Below are 24,617 nucleotides of genomic sequence, written 5' to 3' on the forward strand. Positions count from 1 at the left end.
GCGAAGGGGCTTGAATAACTCAGAGAAGCTGTGAGCTATGCCGTGCAGGGCCACCCAAGATGGACAGGTCATAGTGGAGAGTTTTGACCAAACGTGATCCACCTGGAGCAGGAACCGGCAAGCCACTCCAGTATCCCTGCCAAGAAAACTCCATGGACAAAGACAACAGGCATATAAAAGTTTTGACCACTTTTATAGGTAAATTTTGAATGCATTGCTCCACCTGTTGTTTCCTCTGTCCTTGGCCGCCATGGGCATGTGGCCCTCAGAAGAGTGCCTGGGAGAGAATACGGCCCTCAGCATGAAAAAAGACCCTAAATCCAGATCAGGAACACAGCAAGAGATAAAGGACTAAAGCACCCTGTATTCTACTCTGGGATCCCAACCCAGACTGGATTCCTTATGCTGGCTATTTCTGCACTCAGGGGCAAACAACATGATAATTGTCATGAGCTGTTTGACCCTCAACAGTACAACTGTACTCTACAGAGAAATGGAGGTGCTGAGTATCACTTAAGAGGAACTTAGCACGCTAAAGGATCAGACGTAAATTGACTAGACCTGGAGCAAGCCCTTTTCAGTAAGAGTTTCAGGTTTCCAAATAATTTGTGAGCCTTTCAAAGGAACAAAGGCTTGTAAGAAATACCCCAAAGCTGTTCTACAGGCTTTGCCTTGACCTTTCACATCAGTGGGGTAGAAAAAGCAAATATTCAGAGAGAGCACGGGAGAAGCACATATTTTCATATAATTAAAAAAAACCCCAATCCATGCCCTGATTGTTTTCTGGAGAACAATTTATTCCAGTTTTAATATAATGCAGAATTAGAAATGCACTTAAAAGATTCAGCTGTGTATAACCACCAAAAAGAACAGAATAAAATATAAAGCCTTTTAATTTCATTTTATACTTTTTCATGTTACTGGACAGACATTAGTTTTAAGTGAGTTTTTAAAAGGCGGTTCTGCCATGTTATTAGTTACAGCTTGGTAATACTTCTATTTGTTTGACCATAGGCCATGCAGGATGATGACAAACAATAAGCACATCAGATGAATAATTACAGAATGATAAAACTATAGAACTATAAAACCAATTTCGGGGCAAGCATTCAATAGATTGCTGCATGTAAACTTGCTTATCCAAAATCAGATCTTTCACCAAACTCTGATCACACCTAAAAGCCTATCCCAGGCATCCACAACCTTCGGCCCTCCAGATGTTTTGGACTATAATTCCCATCATCCCTGACCACTGGTCTTGTTAGCTAGGGATCATGGGAGTTGTAGGCCAAAACATCTGGAGGGCAGCAGGTTGGGGATGCCTGGCCTATCCTATGAAACATCTATGGATCAAACAACTGGGTTCTGTGAGGCTCCTGAACAGCAATGAAACCATGTAGCTACATTGCATCCTCTTTTATTCTATTAAAATCGTATCACATTTTTCATTTAAAACAAATCCAAGAGGAAATAATTAAAAAAGAAGTAGACAAGCAATGAAAATAACCATCTATATACAGCAGTAACAAAATTATCACATCTGTGAAAATAACCCAGCCAATTCCACCTTCAATTAACCCAGTCTATGTAAATTAAAACATTTATAATAGGTGGTGGATAACCATCAAGGTTGTTGTTTTTAACATTTATTTATTTGAATTGACTTGCTAGTCTCTTAGTCCAAAAAAGTCTCTAAGAGACTCACACAAAGGGAGGAGGCATAATGTACAAAACAATAAATGTCAATAAAACCATTCCAATAACCCACATGGAAACCCAGCAGAGAAATAAAGGAAAACTAAAGCACCTAGAACCTTTTCTCCAATAGTCCTTCAACCAACTTGTCCATCATCCATCTTTTGATTACAATGAGAGATGATAGACATTTTAGCCTGGTAGCCTAAAGGATGTTAATGAAGGCACCAGGCAGACCTAACTGAGGAGAGCATTCCACAGATGAGAAGCCACCTGGCACTGAGGGGAGAGCACTCCACAAGTCGAGGTGCCACAGATGACAAAGCCCCCTCACTTGTTGCTGCACAATGCATATTTGGCAAAGGAGAGCATCCCGGCCAGTTTTACAGCAAGGGCAGGTGCATAAGGGAGTAGGGACTCCATCAGGTATCCTGGTCTGAAGCAGTGTAGGGCTTTATGTCAACACAAGCACCTTGAACTTGGCTTGGTAGTACACTGGTAGCCATTGCTGCTATTTTAGAACTGGTGTGACATGTACTCACCAGCCCCACACAGAGTGCACTTTAATAATCAATTTGTGAAGTTACCACTGCATGGATCACTGTGGCCAAGTTATCCCTGGCTAGGAATGGCCTTAGATGGCACACCAGCTAAAGCTGGTCAAGAGCGTTTCAAACTCCATGGAGGCTACCAGCATTTCCATTGGCAATGCTAGATTGAAGAGTACCAACAGACTACGTAGCTGTTCCTTATAGGGGGCTGCAACCCCATTCAGAACCTGCCCAATTCCCAGACGTGGGAACCTTCAATTCACAGGGCCACCATCTTATCAGGATTCCGTCTCAGCTCATTGGTCCTCATACAGTCTATTACTGGAACCACAAACTGACCAAGAAGTTGCCTTGCCTCTCCTAACTCAGGTGGAAAAAAGTAACAGAGCTGTGCATCATTAGCAAGACTGTGTCCCCAAGACGGGGTGAGCTCCTGTTGCTCGGTCCCTGCTCCTGCCAACCTAACAGTTCGAAAGCACATCAAAGTGCAAGTAGATAAATAGGTACCACTCTGGCGGGAAGGTAAACAACGTTTCCGTGTGCTGCTCTGGATTTTTTGTCAGAACGTTCTCAGAGGGTTAGAGTAGGGTCACATATGTCCACAGCCCTTAGCCTTAACACCGGCTCACCACAGGGTTGTGTGTTGAGTCCCCTGCTCTATGCTCTCTATACGTATGACTGTACAGCCATCTATTCCAGCAACAAAATCATCAAGTTTGCTGATGACACTACGGTGGTAGGGCTCATTTCAGGAGGGGATGAGTCCGCCTATCGGGACGAGGTGGAGCGGCTCTGTGTTTGGTGTGGAGAGAACAATCTGGCTCTTAATACGGCTAAGACCAAGGAATTGGTGGTGGATTACAGGGAAAAAAAGGCGGACATTCAGCCCTTGTATATCAACGGGGAACGGGTGGAGAGGGTGGCGGAATTCAGGTTTTTGGGAGTAACTATCGATCAGGGCATGACTTGGAGCGCAAATACCACTGCTCTGGTGAAGAAGGCCCAGCAGAGAATTTATTTCCTCAGACTTTTAAAGAAGAACAAACTGAGTGAGAGACTGCTGGTGTCCTTCTACCGAGGCTCCATAGAGAGCATTCTTACATACTGTATTTGTGCTTGGTTCTCCAGTTGTACAGCTAGGGAGAGGAAGGTGCTCCAGAAGGTCATAACCACAGCCCAAAGGATTATTGGTCATCCTCTCCCATCTTTGGAAGAACTGTACGGTTCCCGTTGTCTTAGGAAAGCAAACAACATCCTGCAGGATTCATCTCACCCGGGACACAGTCTGTTTGCACTACTGCCTTCTGGTAGGAGATATAGAAACATCAAGTCAAGGACAAATAGACTGAAAAACAGTTTCTATCCAAGAGCTGTGGCCTTTTTGAATGCTGTAACTCGATAGTGTGACCTGGGAGTTTGATGGGTGTTGGTGTGGGTGTGGCTGGAATGTGGTTTGTTTGGTTGTTGTTGTTGTTTTGCTTTTGTTGTTTTTAAGGGATGGCATCCAATTTCGTTGCACTTGTGCAATGTTGCACTTGTGTAATGACAATAAAGAATCTATTCTATTCTATTCTATTCTATTCTTAGTCATGCTGGCCACATGACCTGGAAGCTGTACGCCGGCTCCCTCGGCTGATAAAGCGAGATGAGCGCCACAACCCCAGAGTCGGTCACGACTGGACCTAATGGTCAGGGGTCCCTTTACCTTTACCTTTATGACAAAAAACCCTTACCTGTCCACATTCACACAAACATCACCAGCCCACTTATTTGCACCTTACCCTCTGCCACAAATATTGATATCTACCCTTCCACTCCGATGGCCTTTTTGCACACATTCACTATGAAGGCCTTACTAAAACCCTACCCACTTGTGAAAAGTGGAGGGGGGGCATGCTCCTCGATTCTCCGCCCTTGTTATCAATGTCAGCCCAACATGGCTTCCGGCTGAATGTCTGCAGTGCGGAGTCTGCCGGACTTCCGTGCACAATTTAGAAGCTTGATCACAAAGGGAATTTCATGACGGAGAAGGAGGGAACAGGACTGAGGTCACACAAAAGATTTGGTCCAGCAGGCACAACGTTTTATTAATGGACTCTTTCTAGAAATACCATACATGATCCTTACAAGGCATTTGGAGGTACTTGGCTTTCTCCAAATCATACACAGCATTTAAAAAATAATTATTCATGTTAAATATCTATATGGTGTTTCTGTGGTATATCTGATTGATACCTGCCTCACCTGTGAAGGTGATGGCACTGAAAACTGGGCCTCAGGCATGGACTTTAAAGAACAGGGAGGTTTGGAACGGGCAGTCCTTCAGATTACATGACCCCAAGACATGGAAGATTCCCCCCCTTTAAACAATGTGATAAATGTCATGTCAACTTTGCCTCTTTATATTTCAAAGTTGCAGGCAATGTCTAGCATTTGAGCCCTATTTTGGTGTAGGTGCCATTTATTTATTTCCCAATAGAACACTGTCTGAAACACAACTGTGGCCATAAAAATACACAGAACCCAACCTGAGCCGATGGATTCAAGTCACAAGACATACAGTATAGGACTTTATATCTTAACATCAGCTCCTTGAACTGAATCTGGTAACCGGAAACTGGTGAGCATTGTTTTAACAACAGAAAGCCCGTGTTCCAAGCCACCCATGCCAATCAATTAAGTGGTGGCCATGTTCTGAACACGATGTTTCCACGGAGAGCCCGAATACATTGTAGCAGCCAAATCTTCACCCAGGGCATGGGTAAGTGTGACAAGAGGGTCTGGAGCTGGAGAAAGCAAAATCATTTCCCTGATAGCACTTGGGCATCTAAAGTAAGGGCCAGAGCTAACAGTCCTCCTCAGCTGCAAAACTGGTCTTTCAGGGGAAGTGCAACCCCATCCAGATCCATTAAAACATCCAATTGGCAGGATTTCCAACATTGGTATTTTGCTTCAGTTTCTTACCCCATCATTCAGACCATTACTGATTCCAGGCACCTGTTGAGCACATCCACCACCTCATCTGACTCAGATAAGAAGAAGAAGAAGAAGAAGAAGAAGAAGAAGAAGAAGAAGAAGAAGAGGAGTTTGGATTTGATATCCCGCTTTATCACTACCCGAAGGAGTCTCAAAGTGGCTCACATCTCCTTTCCTGTCCCTTCCTCCCCCACAACAAACACTCTGTGAGGTGAGTGGGGCTGAGAGACTTCAAAGAAGTGTGACTGGCCCAAGGTCACCCAGCAGCTGCATGTGGAGGAGTGGAGACGCGAACCCGGTTCCCCAGATTATGAGACTACCGCTCTTAACCACTACACCACACTGGTGACAATGGAGTCTTGCATTTTAGTGATCTATTGGTGACACTTCAGCCCAAACCTCTGAACAGCCTCATATACATTTAGATCAAGGTAGCCAATAGGGTGCCCTCCATATGTTGTTGGACTACAACCCATATCATCTTTGGCCGCTAGCCATGCTGCCTGGGAGTTGTAGTTCAACATTACATAGAAGGAGCCACATTTTAGGAACCCCTTTTAGGTGTCTATCACCTATCCAATGAACTAAAACCAGCTTTTCTGGTATCCAATGAACAAAAACTACAGCTCAGAAGGCTATTTTTAATGTTTTCTTTTTCCTTTCATATTTCAACAACACATCTGAGCCCAAAGACTACATGGCTGCTTGCAGGGTAATAAGCACAAAATTGGGCAACTGCAGAACTTTTAACAGTCTTCTTGGTACAGTGATCTGTGGCAAAAAGCCCTGGCAGAAAAATAATAATCATGTACCAACTTAAATTAGCTGGAGGAAGTGATAAAATATTATATTTTCATATAGTGTAGTTTGATTTTATCTCACATGCAAATCAGGGACACATACAGCAGAATTTATTACAGCCTCTCTTCAAATGGTGGAAAAGAGACTAAGCACACACTGTAATATTATGATGAAGAATACAGAAAAGGTCCAAGTTTCCAATGGAGGTTACATAAATGTTTACCTACACAGAGATGAAAAATATGTTACATGCAATGCCTTCTGTTAGTAATTACAAGATGTAACCCTGTCTATTTTGTTTATTGTTGTTTGTTTTTGCAGTCTGGATTTTTATTTTTTTAAAATACATGCCTCTTTGAGTTGTTCTGCATCTGTTTAAATTTGTGGCACTAATTCACATCATTTAAACCTGTGCAGTACAATCTTAGATTTGTAAGTCTCATCAACTTCAATAGGACTTACTTCCTGGAAAGCATTGTGTAGGATTGCTTAGTTTATTAATCTACTGATTAAGATGAGTAAAGCTAGCAGTCCTACATAATTTAAAATACTTATTTTACCATAATAAAATGTAATTAGCAGGTGACTGGTCTAGATTTTTGGAACCCTCATAAGACCCAAAGGATCCAGGTAGGATACGTTGGGAGATAGGAAGAAAGAGGAGGAGTGGTTTTTAAAAGCAATGCAAACTTGAGATGGAATTCGTTTTGATATGTCATCCAAAATGATGTCCTCTTGTGCAGGGAAGTGTCAGAGATGTGTTATCTTAGTAGAAATAATGATGCTTCCTATCCAAAATAAACCAGCTGGAAGAACATGGACAAAAACTAACGAGAAAGATCAATTTATGGCTGGAAGGATAAACTATTTAAAAGAGGTGCACTATGCAGAGAGAATGAAAGGGTAATATAATATAATTCCTCCTCGCGCCATTTATTTATTACACATATAGCCCACTTCGGGTCCTCTAAGGAAGTCCAATACCAGTAAGATTTAGCTTGGTTTTATTTCAGTTTTGTCCAATTCTTTTCACTCCCTTTGATAAACATACACATCCAATTCAGTGGATAAGTTCAGATGTTGTGGCCAAACCAAGCTTTGCCTACCCGGACTGTTCTTCAGGCTTTTGTGTAACCCCCTCCTTTCTTTCCTGTTTTCTTATGCACCAGTTCCCTCTTTGGTTTGCAATAACTATACTTTGACAAGCCACCCCGGTTTTCTAAAATTATGGTTGTTTCAAACTACAGCTTGGTTTTGAGAATGGGATATCAATTTGAACTGACTTTCCAATTCCGATAATAACAATAGTTTGCTCAAAGCCCAGGAAATGATCTGGGAGTGCCCAATAGGCTAGTGTTTCTCTGGAGCTAAAAAGGTATAGACTTTGGTTAGGAGATTTCTGGGAGTTCCAATAAGATAGCAGTATTTTAGAAACCCCATAGTTTTGCCCTATTAGTCATCATGGCAATTTATAGTTATCATGAAGCAGGAAATGAGGGAGGGAACCACAGCTTGCAAACCCAAGACATGGCCCTGAAGACCACCCACGGTGTGGTTGTGAACCAGGCCACTATTAGCAAGCTATTGCGTTCTTCTTATTCATTATGAAAAATAATCAAAATATACTGTATAAAGTCAAGAATCACACAAATAAGCATGAGCTTGCAATAAAACAACTCCCTCCTTATTAAGGCAATTGAAGAGCTTTCTGTATATAAGAAATTGCTGTATATAAGAAATATAAGAATATATGCTGTATATAAGAAATATAAGAATATATGCTGTATATAAGAAATATAAGAATTGCTGGTGGTGCTAAATTATCATCTCACTCAGCAGCCAAGATGATGCCCCTGGAAACCTAAAGAGAAAAATGACTGTTCTCTCTTACTGTTTGTTCCAGCATTCAGTAATCATATGTATATTACAAAAAACAGGATAGTATACCTCTGGATAGTAGGTAATACAAAGATCATTAACATCTTGCTAACTTTCCTAGCTAATAGCTATTGCAAGACTGTTCTCTGTCAAAACCCATTCTCGAACAATCTGTCTTATTTAGCAACACAGCACCATCTTGGGATCAGTTCTGTATGCTATTCCATGTGAAGAATAACTAGACAAGGAAAGAAAAACGTAACCATGCGCTGCTAGGAACATCATCCAAAAAACCAAACCAAAATCTGAAAAAATAGCTGGCACAAAAGACAGTAACATCAAACGCTTGTGAGCAAAGGAAAGTCTTGAGCTGGTACTAAAAATATTGTAGTGTTGGTGCCAGGTGGGGAGAGCATTTCATAAGCAGGGGCTCTTCCCTCTTTGCCTCCATCTAAACCACCAAATAAACTCACTCCAGAATTTTCATAATGTCATAAACTCCAGTGATGTAGTTGCCGCCCCTAAACTAAGAAGCATCCCAAATGTTTCTTCATAAGGAAGCTAGTCCAAGCTCTTGATGGGGAACTTGCATCCCTCCAAATATTGCTGGACTTGGACTCTGTCATGACTAGAGTTTGGATTTGATATCTCGCTTTATCACTACCCGAAGGAGTCTCAAAGCGGCTAACATTCTCCTTTCCCTTCCTCCCTTCCTCCCTCACAACAAACACTCTGTGAGGTGAGTGGGGCTGAGAGACTTCAGAGAAGCGTGACTGGCAGCAGCTGCATGTGGAGGAGCGGGGAAGCGAACCCGGTTCACCAGATTACGAGTCTACCGCTCTTAACCACTACACCACATGACTTGGAGACCCAGCCATGCATAGTGGGGACTGATGAGGAGAAGGTTCAGGCATCTTCCTTGAAGGAAGAACACCCGCACCTCATTCAGGGCCCCAGAGAACACAGCTCTACCACCATACCTTGACTCAGAGGAAAAGCCTCTGCAGAACATCCGTCTTCCTAGTCTCACAGAAGCCATCGACTGCAATATAAGGTGACGACTCTTCAACCAGACAGCCTGCTCTTTCAGGGAGGTAAAGCCTAGCACACAACAGGTCTGGTCAGCCTACATAAGGTTCTGGTTGGCCCCACAAGGGACATCATCTCCAGTAGCTGCATTAGTAGGGCCCCTTGGAGCTGTCCAAGGTTCTGTATACTCTCTTCTTTACCTTAGCATTGCCAGCTTCCCCTGGAGCCTCAAGTGCCCACCATACTGGACCAATGCCCATGATTCCTAACCATTGACCAGGCAGAATGAGGCTGATGGGAGCTGGAGACCAACAAGTTCTGGGGAGCCTTAATGGATTGAGCCTTTGTAATGTACATCAAGGGGGAAAGGAAGAAGGCACAAGAGACAGAGCTCAAAGGATTATAATGTTATACTAAGTTAACTGAATGTACAACTTGATGTTTCTAGTTCAGCTGTAATAGTTTTCAACCTTCCACGAAAGATGAAAGAAGTTACTTAAATTAAGCTTGCAATCAGTCTGTGCTGATTGGTTAAACTGGAGCTAAGGCAAATAGTTCCAGAAAGGTAACCAGTTCTAATGTTCTTTTGAGGCCTTAAGCCCTGAGTGAAACCAGGTGCTAAAATCTGAGCAAAACATGATGCCAAACTTAAGTCTCACTCTGAAGTGAGAGCTTTCTCCATACAGAGCAAGCAAAAATAAACTATGTTGGAGGTCAGCTGGTTGGAGACAAGGCAAGCAGTAAATCAAAACAAGAGCAGCTAAAGGCAACATATCTCTTGGATAAGTTGAGACGGAACTGATCTGACTACCTGGGAGGTATTTATAGGAATCACGGGGCATTAAAATTTAGAGAATCAATGTGGTACAGATGATAGTGTCACACAAGGTGATCTATAGCCAAATCTATGTTCAGCCATAAAGTTCATGTGGTCACCTTGAGCCCCTTACTGCCTCTTAGCCTCACTTCGCCTCCCAGCAGGTTAATGATTATAAAATGGAGGGAGTATTTCTTACTGATTGTAGGTGGAGTTTCTTACCACCTGGTCCAAAGAAAGAGAAAAATGGCAAAGTTTTGGCTAGAGCATAGATGAGAAACCTGTGACCCTCTAGATGTGATTGGATCCCATCTGCCCAGACCATTGCCATGCTGGCTGGGACTCCCTCGGAAGGTGGCGGAATCTCCTTCCTTTTTAAGCAGAGGTTGGGTGGCCATCTGTCATGGATGCTTTAGCTGAGATTCCTGCATTGCAAGGGGTTGGACTAGATCAGCCTTTCTCAACCTGTGGGGCCAGAGCTCAGGGATGATGGGAGTTGTAGTCCAACAACATCTGAGGACCCACAGGTTGAGAACCGCTGGACTAGATGATCCTCAGTGTCCCTTCCAATTCTATGATTCTATGATTCTGTTGTTCACTGCTAGATCAGACAGGATAGCAGAATCATTACAGGTGGCAGCTACTGCCTCATCGCAGCAGAACTGCTATCCCTTAAAGCATCTGCAAAATGAAGTGCCCCTTGCTTTAGGTGCTACAAGTTCTATGCTACCATTGCTGATTGGTGCTGGATCTGGCCACAGGAACATGAGACTTTCCCTATACAGTGGTACCTCTGGTTACATACTCTTCAGGTTACATACGCTTCAGGTTACAGACTCCTCTAACCCAGAAATAGTACCTTGGGTTAAGAACTTTGCTTCAGGATGAGAACAGAAATCACACGGCGGCAGAGCGGCGGCAGCAGCAGGAGGCCCCATTAGCTAAAGTGGTGCTTCAGGTTAAGAACACTTTCAGGTTAAGAACGGACCTCCTGAATGAATTAAGTATGTAACTAGAGGTACCACTGTACTGATCCTGCTAGTCACCATGAATTAGCAGTGGCTGTAATGAGGATTGCCTGGCTGAATATTTACATAGTTATCATCCTGCTGGCACTCACAATTCAGATTGCTCATCACACACGGTATCTTTGCTTCCATTTTACTGTGCATTTATTAAACCCACCAAAATATTCCTTATATGAGAAAAATCTTTTCATCCTTGTGTTGACCATTAGGCAGTGGCGTAGCGTGGGGGGTGCAGGGGGGGCCGGCCGCACCGGGCGCAACACCTGGGGGTTAGGGTTAGGCGGCGCAAATCCACGGGTTAGGGGGCGCAAATCCACGGGTTAGGGGGCACAAATTACTTGCCTTGCCCCGGGTGCTGACAACCCACGCTACGCCACTGCCATTAGGTCTCCTCCTCCTCCTTGGTTTTGCCTGATGGTGCAAAGTGCCCTGAACTCAAGCTCAGCTCTCTATTTAGAAATAGCGCTCCTCTGTGAAGTACAAATATCCATCCTTTCCCTCACCACTTCTTTCCAGTTTTCATCCCTTCACCCCAAAGAATCATGACCAGTAGGGAAGGTTCTCCTTTTCAGAAAGGAATTCTCAATGCTCTGCACCAGGGTTGCATAACCTGTGACCCTACAGAAGCTGTTGGACTCCAACTTCCATCATCCCTGACCACTGACCACAAATCTGAGGCTGATAGGAGCTGAGTCTAACACCACCTGATGGGCTGCGGGTGCCCCATTCTTGCTCAATGCATTCCTGATTGAAATAGACAATATCCACGCAGAAAGAGAGAAAAAACCCAAACTCATAGGATTCCAGAAGATGACAATGTAAGATTGCATTGCAATTGGCCCGCTTGATCCATTTACAAAACATCCATGGTACAAAATTAGATCTTTAGCAAGTGAAGCAAACTAAATTAGTCTGCAAATCAACATCTTAAGACTATCATATATTGCTGATTAGACTTTACTACACTATTTTATAGAATGGATGTCTGATCAGGGTCTACATTGCTATGTTTTAGACCTATGCTTCAAGCTTTCTTATTCATGTAGGCTTTCCCTGCCATAGTTGCCCGTGCTGTTGAAGATATTTTGCTCTTTTTCCGTATTGTGTTTTGCATATACCGTAATTTCAGGTTTTAAAATGCACATTGCTCATGTATTTTAAAACGTTAAGCGGTATAGAAATTCCAACAAACAAATAAATTCAACAAATAAGTCCTTGTATCAGCAACATTCTTTTTCTCGTCTTCTTTCTCCCTCTCTTTTTCTTAAAGAGGAGGAAGATTTCCGCAAAATTCAAAAGTTAAATCATTGTATAGGCACTGCTACTGTATGGATCCCGCCCCGCAAAGTTAAGTTACTTAAACTAAGTCCTCCAATGAACCATTTGAAGAAGTGTTTCTGTGAGATTGTATGCCAAGACCTGCAATTCTACCAACATCATTCAGTTTTTTTTTGGGGGGGGCACTAGAAAGGCTCATTTCCAAATTGTAATAGACATTTCAGAATATGTTAGCACACTAGAAATGTCATATCAAAACTTTGAATGCTGCAATTCTATGCTGTCCAATATGACTGACAAGACAGGAAGCACCTCATACGAAATCATTCCCAGTGGTTTCTCAAACATGTACAATGTTGCTTTCTGTTTTACTGCAACAAATGGAAACACCAAACAAAAATAGCTGTTGGTTCTGTTCAGCTTTCAGCTTGGTTCTGGGGAAAGCAACGGTTTATCCCACACCCCACACAGAGTTACAGAATCTCTCTTTTTTTTTTGGGGGGGGGGGAGTGCACAGCAGGTGAATCTAAGTTATCCTTAGAGGAACTGGGCATGAAAGGACTTTCTTTAAGTGAATCCACCTGTCCTTTTGGTTCCTTTTTACAATGCAGAAAGTTTTTCCCATTGAAGCTATCACCCCTAATTCTGTAGCCACTCTCAGTAATTGTTGGCATAGATTTCCAGACAATTTTTGTGATTGCTTAGAGTTCCACAACAAAATGTGTGTGTGTGTGTGTGTGTGTGTGTGTGTGTGTGTGTGTGTGTGTTAGATAATATCCATCCATTAGTCTATGATTCTATACGGGGACCAATCTAAGGGCATATATATATGATGGTGCTAGATTGAGAATCTGTTAAAACCATGCAAATCTAAGCCTATTCAATGCCCGAAGAGAGATTTCCCAAAAGGCGTGCGAGACAGTCTTTGCATTCTGAGGGAAATGCAATTCTTAAAATTGCTCACCAATATTTATTTTTAATGGAAGGTGTATCCACATAGAAACAGTTAGGATTCTGATGGTTCCATTTCCAATACCTAAACAGTGACATCCTGTAGACCTTATTTGCAGCATAGCCTTACATAGGTCTATTCAAGCCCCACTGAATTCAGTGAGGCACGCTCCCAGGTAACATAAGAAGAGACTGCAGGATCAGGCCAATGGCTCATCTAGTCTAGCACCCTGTTCCCATAGTGGCAAACCAGATGCCAGTGAGAAACCAGGGAACGGGACCCAAACACTAGAACGCTCTCTACTCCTGTAGTTTCCAGCAACTGGGATTCAATGGCATTACTGTCTCCAACCATGGAGGCAAAGAATAACCATCATGGCTGGTAGCCATCAATAGCTGCCACCTCCACGAATTTTCCTAACCCTTTTAAAGCTATCTAAGTTGGTAGATACCACTGCCTCCTGTGGGAATAAGTTTCATAGTTTAACTATGCACCACATAAAGAAGTACTTCATTTTATTTGTGCCGAATTTTCCAATGCTCAGCCTCATTGGATGTCCATGTTCTAGAGAAGGGGTAGCCAACTCCCAAGAAACTGCAGTCTACTCACAGAGTTAAAAACTGGCAGTGATCTACTCCCTTCTGGGGGGTTCGGGTCAAAGTTGTTTAGCTTTTCTTAGGTGGGGAAGCCCTGTTTTTGTGGGGTTCAGGTCAAAGTTGTTTGAGGGGAGCCAGTGATCTACCAGTGATCTACCACAGATGTCTAGTGATCTACCGGTAGATCATGATCTACCTGTTGGACGTGCCTGTTCTAGTGTTATGGATGGGATAAAAACTCCCCCCCCCCCATTTTCTCCATGTTATGCATCCTTTCTATAAACTTCTTTCATGACACCTCTTACGCGCCTTTTCTCTAAACCAAATCAAAACGTCACACACACTGCAATCTAGGGGAGTCACTCTATCCCCTTGACCATTTTGGTTGCCCATTTCTGAACCTTTTCCTACTCTACAATATCCTTTTTGAGGTGAGGTGGCCAGAATTAGACATAGTATCCCTAGTGCAGCCACATCATACATTTGTATAACAACATTATAATATTGGCAGTTTTATTTTCAATTCCTTTTCTAATTATTCCCAGCGTGGAACTCTTAAGTCATTAATGAACAAGTTAAAAGAACAAGTCCCAATACTCATCCTTGGCATACTAATTTTTCTACATCTCTTCATTCAGAGAAATGTCAATTCATTCCCACTCCATGCTTCCTGCTTAACCAATTCCTGATCCACAGGAGAACCTCTCCTCTTTTCCCTTAATTGCTAAGCTTACTCAGGGGTCCTTGTTGAAAACTTTTTGGAAGTCCAAGTACATTATATTAACTCTAATCAGTTTGTGAGTCAAGTTCAGGGTCAGAGGATTTCAGCCTTACTTTTTCCTGAAGTGCCACATCCTCCCTCGAACACATAAGCTTCCTCTTGGGAGTCCAATTTGTTTCTTAAGACGAATCGTGGCATAAACTAACTAGAAGTTTTCGCTTGCAAGCCCAACTGCGTTGGTTCACACCCAATTGGGCCATTAAAATGTAATAATGAAAAGGGTGGAAAGCTTGGGACACTATCTGCACGTAGTGCAAACTTTGGGAAAGTGTTCCGGGATTCTGTGCATCTTCTCACTGAACCAGACACCCCTATTAACATCCTTGTGAAATTCCCACAGGAATATATCCGTGATGTGCAATCTTTGCAGAGGTTTAGGAAGCAAGATGGGTCAGCCTCTTTCGCTGTATTCGGCAGCCTTTCTGTCTTGCTTTTAATAATAGCCAACACCTGATACTCTCCAAAATAAAGACTGCGACTCTCCAGAGGGCAAATGGTTTTTGTTTGCAGAAAGCAGAACCCCAGAAATCAAATATTTTCATACACACCACACTTTCGTGAATTCTTTTCTTCCTATAAAAATATTTTCTCACAAAAGGAACCCGACAGCGATGGCTCACAGAGCTACTTTAGGCGTGCCTAAGGAGTTGGACGGGCCTGGTGGGATCAAAAATGGTTTTTCATTTGAATGGTGGATGAGAACGCTGTATCTTTTTAATGTTTCAAAAAGAGATTTGCCATGAGGCAAATGGGGACTACCAGCCCAAAGTCTCCTTGCCTTGTAAAACTAGCGACCACACTGTTCTGTGGATTCAGGCCACTATAAATTCTTATCTGAAGTTTTTTAAATATATATATATATATATATATATATATATATATATATATATATATATATATATATATTTGGGTGGATTGTAAACACAGCAAGGAAAATTCCCAAGCCAACCTTTTTCTTTCATCTCACCGGAGATATTCAAAATATATAAAAAGTGCAAACATTGCCCTAATCGGCTTTGTAAACAAAACCCAATCAGGTTACCTTCCATAACCATTGTGCAGGTATATATCTTAATAGCTACTGAATTGCATGAGTAACACACAGATTTCTAAAAAAAACCCCAAAACCAAACAAACCATAAACTCCTGACCTTGGCTGTGTGGCTGTAATTCTTTAACTGTGAGGGGGGAAATAGCTTAATATTGAGGCTGTTATGTTCTCATTTTTGGATCTTGACTTTGTTCAAAATTAAGAGACGCTGGAAACTTTGCTCTAAGAGCTACCAACTGGAATTTAAGCATGAACACCAGCAAAGGAAGATCAGCCTGACCCAAACAGGGTATAACAAATGCTTATAACTCAACACTTCGTTCTGGCCTCAAATACGTAACTGATTTTCTCTCTTCTACCTTTCTTTCCCTTTACTCCTCTTCCGTTTACTCCTCTTCCCTTTTTAGTTTGTAAGTCTGATGGCTGGCCTCTTTCACTCTCTTTTTATTGAAGTGAGCTGCTTAGGGAGACAATAGCTGTCTGAAATGGTCTGAGAAGCAGGATAAAAATATAGTAAATAAATACGTAAGAGAAACACACCCTTGGGAAATTGCGCTGAGGCCATAGCCAATTTTCTTTAATTGTTAAGAAGGATTAAGGGCTCATAAAAAGCGGCTTCTAATTAAGGGCTTTTTTTTTAAGGAATCAGTAAAATAACTCAACCATTTTCCTTCTGATTTAACCCCCTTGGAGCTCTACTGATTTAAAACACAGAGACGTGCAACTGCAGTCAGAACTGCAGACCTGACCATCAACAGTGAAACTTCCCCCAACTCCTGAACAACGCAGTGTTCGGATAGAAAACTTTCCAAGCCGGCAAGTTCTTCTCAACGGGGATGAAAGTGGACAACAGCAACCGCTCTGTCCAAGTGATGTTTTTTCAAGATTTGTTGCCTCAGTCAAAATTACTCACCGACAATGACAGCAATGATGGTGAAGAGCACAAAAAAATTCCTCAGTAAGTAACTTTTGACATCATCCTTTGTGATGCTCTGCACTTTCTTCTTTGCCAGGAGAGTACGTTTTCGGACTCCTTGCTGAATGCGCTCCATCCTGTTGCCTGACCTCGTGTCTTCACCGTTACTTTTAGTCATCTATAGCTCACAACGCCTCTACTTTATAGATTTGCTGCTGTTAAAAAATCTCTGTGGTGGGGAGGGGGATGAAAACTCCTTTTCCTTGATCAGTGACAACAGAAATCCTAAAAGAGAGAGAGAGAGAGAGATTGAGAAAGTCGAGTTTTCAATAATTGCCTTCAAAACCATGCAGTAGAAACCCAACTTTCAACTCTTTTATGCAAATATTTTTTTGAAAATAAATAAATAAAAATAATCAAGGCATTGTAGTCAGTATGGAATAATTTACATCACAACATAGGAGAACAGAGTCACTTGTATGAAGAGGGGTGCGGACACAATCCAGCTATTTTAGGGCGCAACGGTATGCGTGTTTATTCAGATATGAACTGCACTGTGTTCATTGGAGCTCAGCTAAGCAGCATATTGATGCATCCTCAAAGTTCCAGTGCTTAGATTAAAGAACAGGTTTACCACCCCCACTAAAAGCAACAGGACTTAAATTTGGCTGCGTTGCATCAGGATATCTTATGGTTGCTTAAAAAAATTATTTCAGATCAAATTACTTATTTTTGTTATATATCACACTTTAGCCAAATTTCACAGCTTTTGTGCAAATCATTTTTAGTTCTCTGCTGACAGTATATGAGTAATTTACATTATCTTGTACATGACCCCAAACAAAAGCATGCAATCCATTCATCTGCTGTATTTAAGAAGGTTGCTCTTAGACTCCCACAGGCACTACCTTCTCTTGAGGTATGCTGTAGTCTGCATATCAACTCAAAACAGGACAAATTAGGGTTTAAACCCCTATTAGAGGAACACTGCTTGCTTATTACACATTTACACTCACAAATACTAATATTTTGATGTGCAGCTCACACATCAAACACCCGATTCTAAAGGTGTGCATTATTGGGGTTTTGTAAAAACCTTTGACTTAAATCCAACTTCACCTTCCACGTTTGATCGTGGTATTTAAGACAGCTGTTCGCGTCTCCCACTGCAAAAGTTATGAGGCTGACTCACAAAAGATTAGAAATGATGAGAAGCTGGGCACAGACAACAAGATTTTCCAATTGTATCAACTGCTTAACATCTCTAGTAGCTGGTGGTTCCCAGCTACCGAAAACCATAGAAGTTTTAATAAAGTTTCTCACAAGTACCCGCTGAAACATTTATCCTCTCAGCCGTGTTGAAATATTAATTTCTGCATTATTTAGAACAAATACAAGTTTCCCACTGTCAGCTGGTTATGGAAAGATATCGTTTTGGGGCAGGGGAATCCTATTTGTAAGGTGTATATTTTTTTAGCTGCAACCCTATACCCTCCTTTTTTTTTTTTTTTGGAAACAGCTCCCACTGAACTTCGGGAAACTTACCTCTCCAAGGCGACACTTCACAGGTCATTACACTGTTAAAGAAACTGTCACTCTTCTTCCGCATCCCAAATCAGGAGCCCCCCCCCCAAGCTGTCCGTATCAATACCCAGGGTGCAAGGAGTACCCCAAAGGAAGACAGCATCCACTAAGGCAGGAAAGGACCGGGGGGGTGCCAAGGGGAGAGGAAGGCATATGCAACTGGAGAAGGGATAGCACAGCGAGACTCTGAACCTCGGGGTCGCGGGTTCGAGCCCCACGTCGCGCAAAAGATCCGCGCACTAAAGGGAGTCCGGACTATACGATCCCCTCGCAACTCTACAATTCGAGATCGAGAGCGCGCGCTCACCTTTCCAGACTCCGAGCGAAGCGGGCGGGAGGCAAGAGGCGAGATTCCCTCCGGATCAAGCGGAGTCCACGCGGGGAGGGTCGGAAGCTGTCCGGGGAAGCGGGAGCGAGAAGGTGGGCCGGGGGGCGCAGGCTGGGACTCTGCCGGAGGCAACTTAGAAGCGCAGCAAGTTAAGGAAAGGGGAGGAGCCGCGCCGGGCAAATGTGTGTGCGCGCAGGCGGCGGCGGCGGCGCCGAGGGGCGCTGGCAGGCGAGCCTGGCGAATACTGATGAGCCTCCGCGCTCCGCAGCCGGGGTGGCTTTCCTTTGTGCGCCCCCCGCCCCACTTTTAGGCCACTTTCACGCTTTGTCAGTTCAGCTTCCTTGGGAATGCAAACTCTGGACCCGGGAGAGAATGGCGAGCGCGCAAGCCTCTCCTCTTGCCTTCGTCGCCTTGCCAAACGAGATTTCTGGGTCTCCAGATAGCGTTATGCAGCATCATATACATGCATCTATCCTTTTAGGATAATAATAATAATAATAATAATAATAATAATAATAATAATAATAATAATAATAATAATAATAATAATAATAATAAAATAATGGTGGTGCAAGTGTGCGCTCTCTTTTCAAGGCTTCCTGTAGGAGGTCAGGAAACGTGTTGGCATTTTTATTTGTGTGTGCGTGTGAAATCAATGCTCTGTGCAAGCTGCCCCAGAGGGCGAGTAACCTGTCTGCGATTTCTCAGGAGTGAGCAGGACCAGGACAAGGGAAAAGTCAACCAGTGGCGTAGCGTGGGGGGTGCAGGGGGGGCCGGCCGCACCGGGCGCAACATCTGGGGTTAGGGCAAATCCATGGGTTAGGGGGCACAAATCCACAGGTTAGGGGGCGCAAATCCACAGGTTAGGGGGCGCAAATTACTTGCCTTGCCCCGGGTGCTGACAACCCACGCTACGCCACTGAAGTCAACAGAAGCACAGGCGGCTCTTCTTCCTTTTGGTCTCCCTGCCCTCTCCCGTGACTCGTCGTTACGCTGCATTCAAGACAGGGCTTGTTCTGTCAGCGTTTTCTTTTTAAAAGCCTCCCGAAGTAAATTCAAGCCCAGCCGAAACTTTCAGCGCTTTAGGAAGGCGTGAAAGGTAACGAGGGGAAGGACAGCTGCTTCGAAGTTTCCTCTTTTGCTTTAATTTACTGCGCACCCAGGATGCAGACTTCCAAAGCATGAGCGCATTTTAAGATGCCGAGCGAGACGTTGCACACAGTTTAAGAGGAATGCTGGTGGCTCCTTCAGGCCACTCATAAGACATTTCCATATTTATTTTTACTCTCTGAGTCATGGATAAAAAATGCATACCTCTGTAACTGCAAACTTCTTCCCTGAGGTCACGTCCATACATTTAAAGCACTCTTATATCGCTTAAGAAGTCGTTGCTTCCCTCAAAGAATCTTGGGAACTGTGGTTTAAGAGTGCTGACCTCAGAGCGCTATATTTCCCAACATCCATCACAAACTACAGTTCCCGGGCTTCTCCACGACTGCTAAAGTGATATAAGAGTGCTTTATGTAAGGACAGTTACAGATAGGTAGCCGTGTTGGTCTGCCATAGTCAAAACAAAAAAATTCCTTCCAGTAGCACCTTAAAGGTAAAGGTAAAGGTACCCCTGCCCGTACGGGCCAGTCTTGACAGACTCTAGGGTTGTGCGCTCATCTCACTCTAGAGGCCGGGAGCCGGCGCCGTCCGAAGACACTTCCAGGTCACATGGCCAGTGTGACGAAGCTGCTCTGGCGAGCCAGCACCAGCGCAGCACACGGAAACGCCGTTTACCTTCCCGCTATAAAGCGGTACCTATTTATTTACTTGCACTTTTTAAGGGTGCTTTCGAACTGCTAGGTGGGCAGGAGCTGGGACCAAACGACGGGAGCTCACCCCGCCGCGGGGATTCGAACCGCCGACCATGCGATCGGCAAGTTCTAGGTGCTGAGGTTCAGTGGTGTAGCGTGGGTTGTCAGCACCCGGGGCAAGGCGCCCCCTAACCCATGGATTTGCGCCCCCTAACCCGTGGATTTGCACCCCCTAACCTGTGGATTTGCCCTAACCCCAGATGTTGCACCAGGTGCGGCCGGCCCCCCCTGCACCCCCCACGCTACGCCACTGCTGAGGTTTTACCCACAGCGCCACCTGTGTCCCCAGTAGCACCTTAAAGACCAACTAAGTTAGTTCTTGGTATGAGCTTTCGTGTGCATGCACACTTCTTCAGATACACCCTTCAGATGTATCTGAAAGATGTACACACATCCTTCAGATACACTGTGTATCTGAAGAAGTGTGCATGCACACGAAAGCTCATACCAAGAACTAACTTAGTTGGTCTTTAAGGTGCTACTGGAAGGAATTTTTTTGTTTTGATTATGTAAGGACATAAGACTAGCTCTGATGGATCTGGTCAATGGCTAACCTGGATAAGTATCCTGTTCTCACAGTGACCAACCAGATATTTGTGGGAAGCCAATAGGCACCAGCACTTGCCCCTTCTGCAGTTTCTGGCAACTGGTATTCAGAAACATACTGTCTCCAATCATGGAGGCAGAGTATAGCCATTGTGGCTAGGAGCCATGGAGGGATAGCCTTACCTGCCCTGAATTTCTGTTATTAAATTTGCATGCCGCCCTTTCACCAGTACAGTGGTACCTCAGGTTAAGTACTTAATTCATTCCGGAGGTCCGTTCGTAACCTGAAACTGTTCTTCACCTGAAGCACCACTTTAGCTAATGGGGCCTCCTGCTGCCGCGGCGCCGCCAGAGCCCGATTTCTGTTCTCATCCTGAAGCAAAGTTCTTAACCTGAAGCACTATTTCTAGGTTAGCGGAGTCTGTAACCTGAAGCATCTGTAACCTGAAGCGTATGTAACCTGAGGTACCACTGTAGTTCTCAGCGTGGTTCACAAAATAAAGATATAAACCCAAAGCATCCAAATTAGAACGAATAATCTGTGCACATGGTTAAAGATTTGAAGAGAGAACAATTTTGGGGGGAGGGGTTAAAGGGGAGGGAGGAAGGGGGAAAATTAGGATAAATGAGTACGGACAAAAGAATATACTGTTATGCATAACTAATAGGAGGAGGATTTTGATGCATGTTATTGTTAGATTTTCGACTGAATGGTTTTTTTGTAAGTTATTCGACATCCTTGGATGAAAGTGTGATTATAAAGAACAGGATTTTTAAAAAAAAAAAACCAAACAAAAACAAAATAAAGATCTATAACAATCATAGTGCTTGTTTCTGGAGTATCACAGTTTTAGCCAAGGGCTAACTAGCAAATGGGACGCGGGTGGCGCTGTGGGTAAAAGCCTCAGCGCCTAGGGCTTGCCGATCGAAAGGTCGGCGGTTCGAATCCCCGCGGCGGGGTGCGCTCCCGTTGCTCGGTCCCAGCGCCTGCCAACCTAGCAGTTCGAAAGCACCCCTGGGTGCAAGTAGATAAATAGGGACCGCTTACTAGCGGGAAGGTAAACGGCGTTTCCGTGTGCGGCTCTAGCTCGCCAGAGCAGCGATGTCACGCTGGCCACTTGACCCGGAAGTGTATCCGGACAGCGCTGGCCTCTGGCCTCTTGAGTGAGATGGGCGCACAACCCTAGAGTCTGTCAAGACTGGCCCGTACGGGCAGGGGTACCTTTACCTTTACCTTTAACTAGCAAATATCAGTCTAATGAATCCTAAAATAGCAGTAGACATATAACCAGAGTTCTGTTGTTCGCAATAATGGAAGTTCAGGTAGAATGTATATTGCAGATCAGGAAAGATAGCACTAAAGTCAAGAGGATGGCGGTATAGTTAATGGGCAGAGTCAAGGAAGGTAAGAGAGGGAAGAAGGGTTCTCTCAGTAAATAGAAATCTTTAAATCTGTTTAAGCTATGTTGAGGGCCATTACTACCTCTTGTGGGAGCAAATGTCATAGTTTTACTTTTCTATTTATTTATTTCATAATATTTATATACCACTTGACAGTAAAACAAAAGCAAAAAACCCCAAAGCAGTATGCACTGCATTCTGCATCAATAATTACTTTATTTTGTCTGCCCTGAATCTTCCATACTTCAGCTTCACTGCATGTCCCTGATTCTTATAGGAGAACATTATGCATGAAGTGAAGAAAGTGGATACGGAGAAGTAATTGTATACGCCTCTATCATGTCTAAACTCAAAAAGCCTGAAATGTTGTAAGCTTTCCTTATAGGGAAGGTGATCATTTTGATTGCCCTTTTCCAAACCTTTTCCAATTTGCCTAGTGGCCGAAAGACACTGAAAAAACAACCCTAGATATGCCTACTTAGAAGTTCAATAAGGTTCACTCCCAGGTAAGGGCACAGGATTGCAACCTGAGTGTCTGTCCAGAAAATAATCAAACTGAATCAGAACTGGGGTAGGTGTGGGGCCAGCTCTATCGTTAGGCAGAGTGAGGTAGCTCAGGCATCAGTAAAGTGTGTGTACCATGCAGATAGCTCTGCATGGCAAAGGCAAGCCTCATATGTGCTGCTGTGTTAGTGTTGAAGTCAGATTAAATGGCTAACCCAGTTGGCCTCTGTATATAGAATTTTGTGTATATAGAATGTCTCAGCCTCAGGCAGCAAAATGTATTGGGCTGGCCATGGGTGGGAAAGGAACGGAGTATCTGGCGAAACAAATGAAAACATCAAACACAGTAAAACAACAACATCAAACATTAAAAACCTCCCTATACACAATTCCTGACAGCATCACTGACAGTATTGGCTAATAGGAGCAATTCTTAAAAATCTGGCATTAGCGTTATTTACTGATTTCTTTAACAATGTTTGTTGACAAAGTCATTTGCAAAGGTGCTGATGTGTTACAGATAAGATGGTGAACTATGGAGGATGTAGGAAACAATCAGAACGGATATGCAAAATCAAAAAGTGCCACATGAATTTACCAGTAGATGGAATGATTTTAGACTAGGAAGCTAGCAAACAGTACTTTCCGCTAGCAGTCATAATTGAAATTGGAAGTGTGCAACCCACTGAAAGTCTGTGGGAACAGGGATGATGAACCAGTAACACTCTAGATGTCGCTGGACTCCAACTCCCTTCATCCCCAGCCAACATAGGTAATACTTAGGAATGATGGGAGTTGTAGTCCAACACCATCTGCAGGGCCACATCTCTGTGCTATAGAGGCACCATTTGAACACACGCGCGCACACCCACACCCACACACCCACACACCAATAATCTCTAATTGTTTACCATACCCAGATGATGTGGCCAACTGATCTCAAGTTTGGTGCGGAATATCTGCATGTTGACTGTGACACAAGGTGGACAAATTTGAGACAGATCTGTTGAGAATTGCAATTTCTGCATGCAATGATGTGACTAGTTAGAGTGATGGAGTGGGACTCAGATTCTTCATGAATGCAATTTGTTTTTTTTGAGCAGCGACAATGTTGTGTATGTAAAGGACACAAGTCATTTAAACTACTCAGCCAAAAAGGGAAAAAGTTCATTGTATGCAGCGCCTGATGTTAGCATGCATTTGCAAAAATACACATTTATGGTCACAGAATCGTTAATCACAGCAATCAAGACATATACAAATCATTTGCAGCAATAATTCTAATTTAAGAGTGCTCGTAGCTCAAAGTTGCTGTTGTAGTAATGACTGTTATAGCTACTCTTTAGCATTTGGACATTTCTTTGGCAGGAGGGGAGATATTGTCTATTGTGGTGAAAGAAGCGAGCTCTGAGAAAATATGCAGATTTGGTAGCAAGGGAAAATGCAGCTTCAGGTTTTGAAAACAGGATGCCAGAAAGTCTTACATGCTGTGTATGCAAACTGCATGTATACACATAGCCTGGTCACAATGGCTGAGGTCATTACAAGCCACTCCATTATGTGGTTTTCTATAAAATACCACACTGCTTTAGATTATCCTTGGCAAGTATGCATCCAGAATATGTGGTGGGCAGACTTTTAGAAAATATTCTTGTTATGATAAGGGAGGAAAATTATTCTTTCATGGACCTGGTAGACTAGCCTACAGGACAGCAAGATCTTGGATGACATCATCATCATCATCATCATCATCATCATCATCATCATTTACTTATTTACTTACGTACTTATTTACTTACTTACATACTTGTATCTCACTCATCTGACTCAGTTGCCCCAGCCACTCTGGGTGGCTTCCAACAGAATATAAACACAAGAAAACATCAGACATTAAATGCTTCCTGAAACATGACAGCCTTCAGATATCTATGGAAGGTCGTATAATTGTTTATCTCTTTGACATCTGACGGGAGGGCGTTCCGCAGGGCAGGTGCCGCTACCAAGAATGTCCTCTGCCTGGTTCCTTGTAACTTTACTTCTCAC

At 43.4% G+C, this 24,617-nt stretch overlaps 1 protein-coding gene across 1 annotated transcript in view; it reads right to left on the reverse strand.

The window, feature by feature from the left end:
• SLC1A3 (solute carrier family 1 member 3) overlaps window positions 1-18,499 on the reverse strand; it is a 41,597-nt gene extending 23,098 nt beyond the window's left edge. The window contains exons 1-2 of the mRNA XM_028748288.2: window positions 18,241-18,499; window positions 16,347-16,634 (exon numbers count right to left, since the gene is read on the reverse strand). Coding sequence (XP_028604121.2) covers window positions 16,347-16,527 — 181 coding nt within the window. The 5' untranslated portion in view covers window positions 16,528-16,634; window positions 18,241-18,499. The remainder of the gene's footprint in view (window positions 1-16,346; window positions 16,635-18,240) is intronic.
• Between the last annotated feature and the right edge of the window lie 6,118 nt (window positions 18,500-24,617).

The sequence above is a fragment of the Podarcis muralis genome, chromosome 11 (genome assembly GCF_964188315.1).
Source record: "Podarcis muralis chromosome 11, rPodMur119.hap1.1, whole genome shotgun sequence".
NCBI classification, from domain to species: Eukaryota; Metazoa; Chordata; class Lepidosauria; order Squamata; family Lacertidae; genus Podarcis; species Podarcis muralis.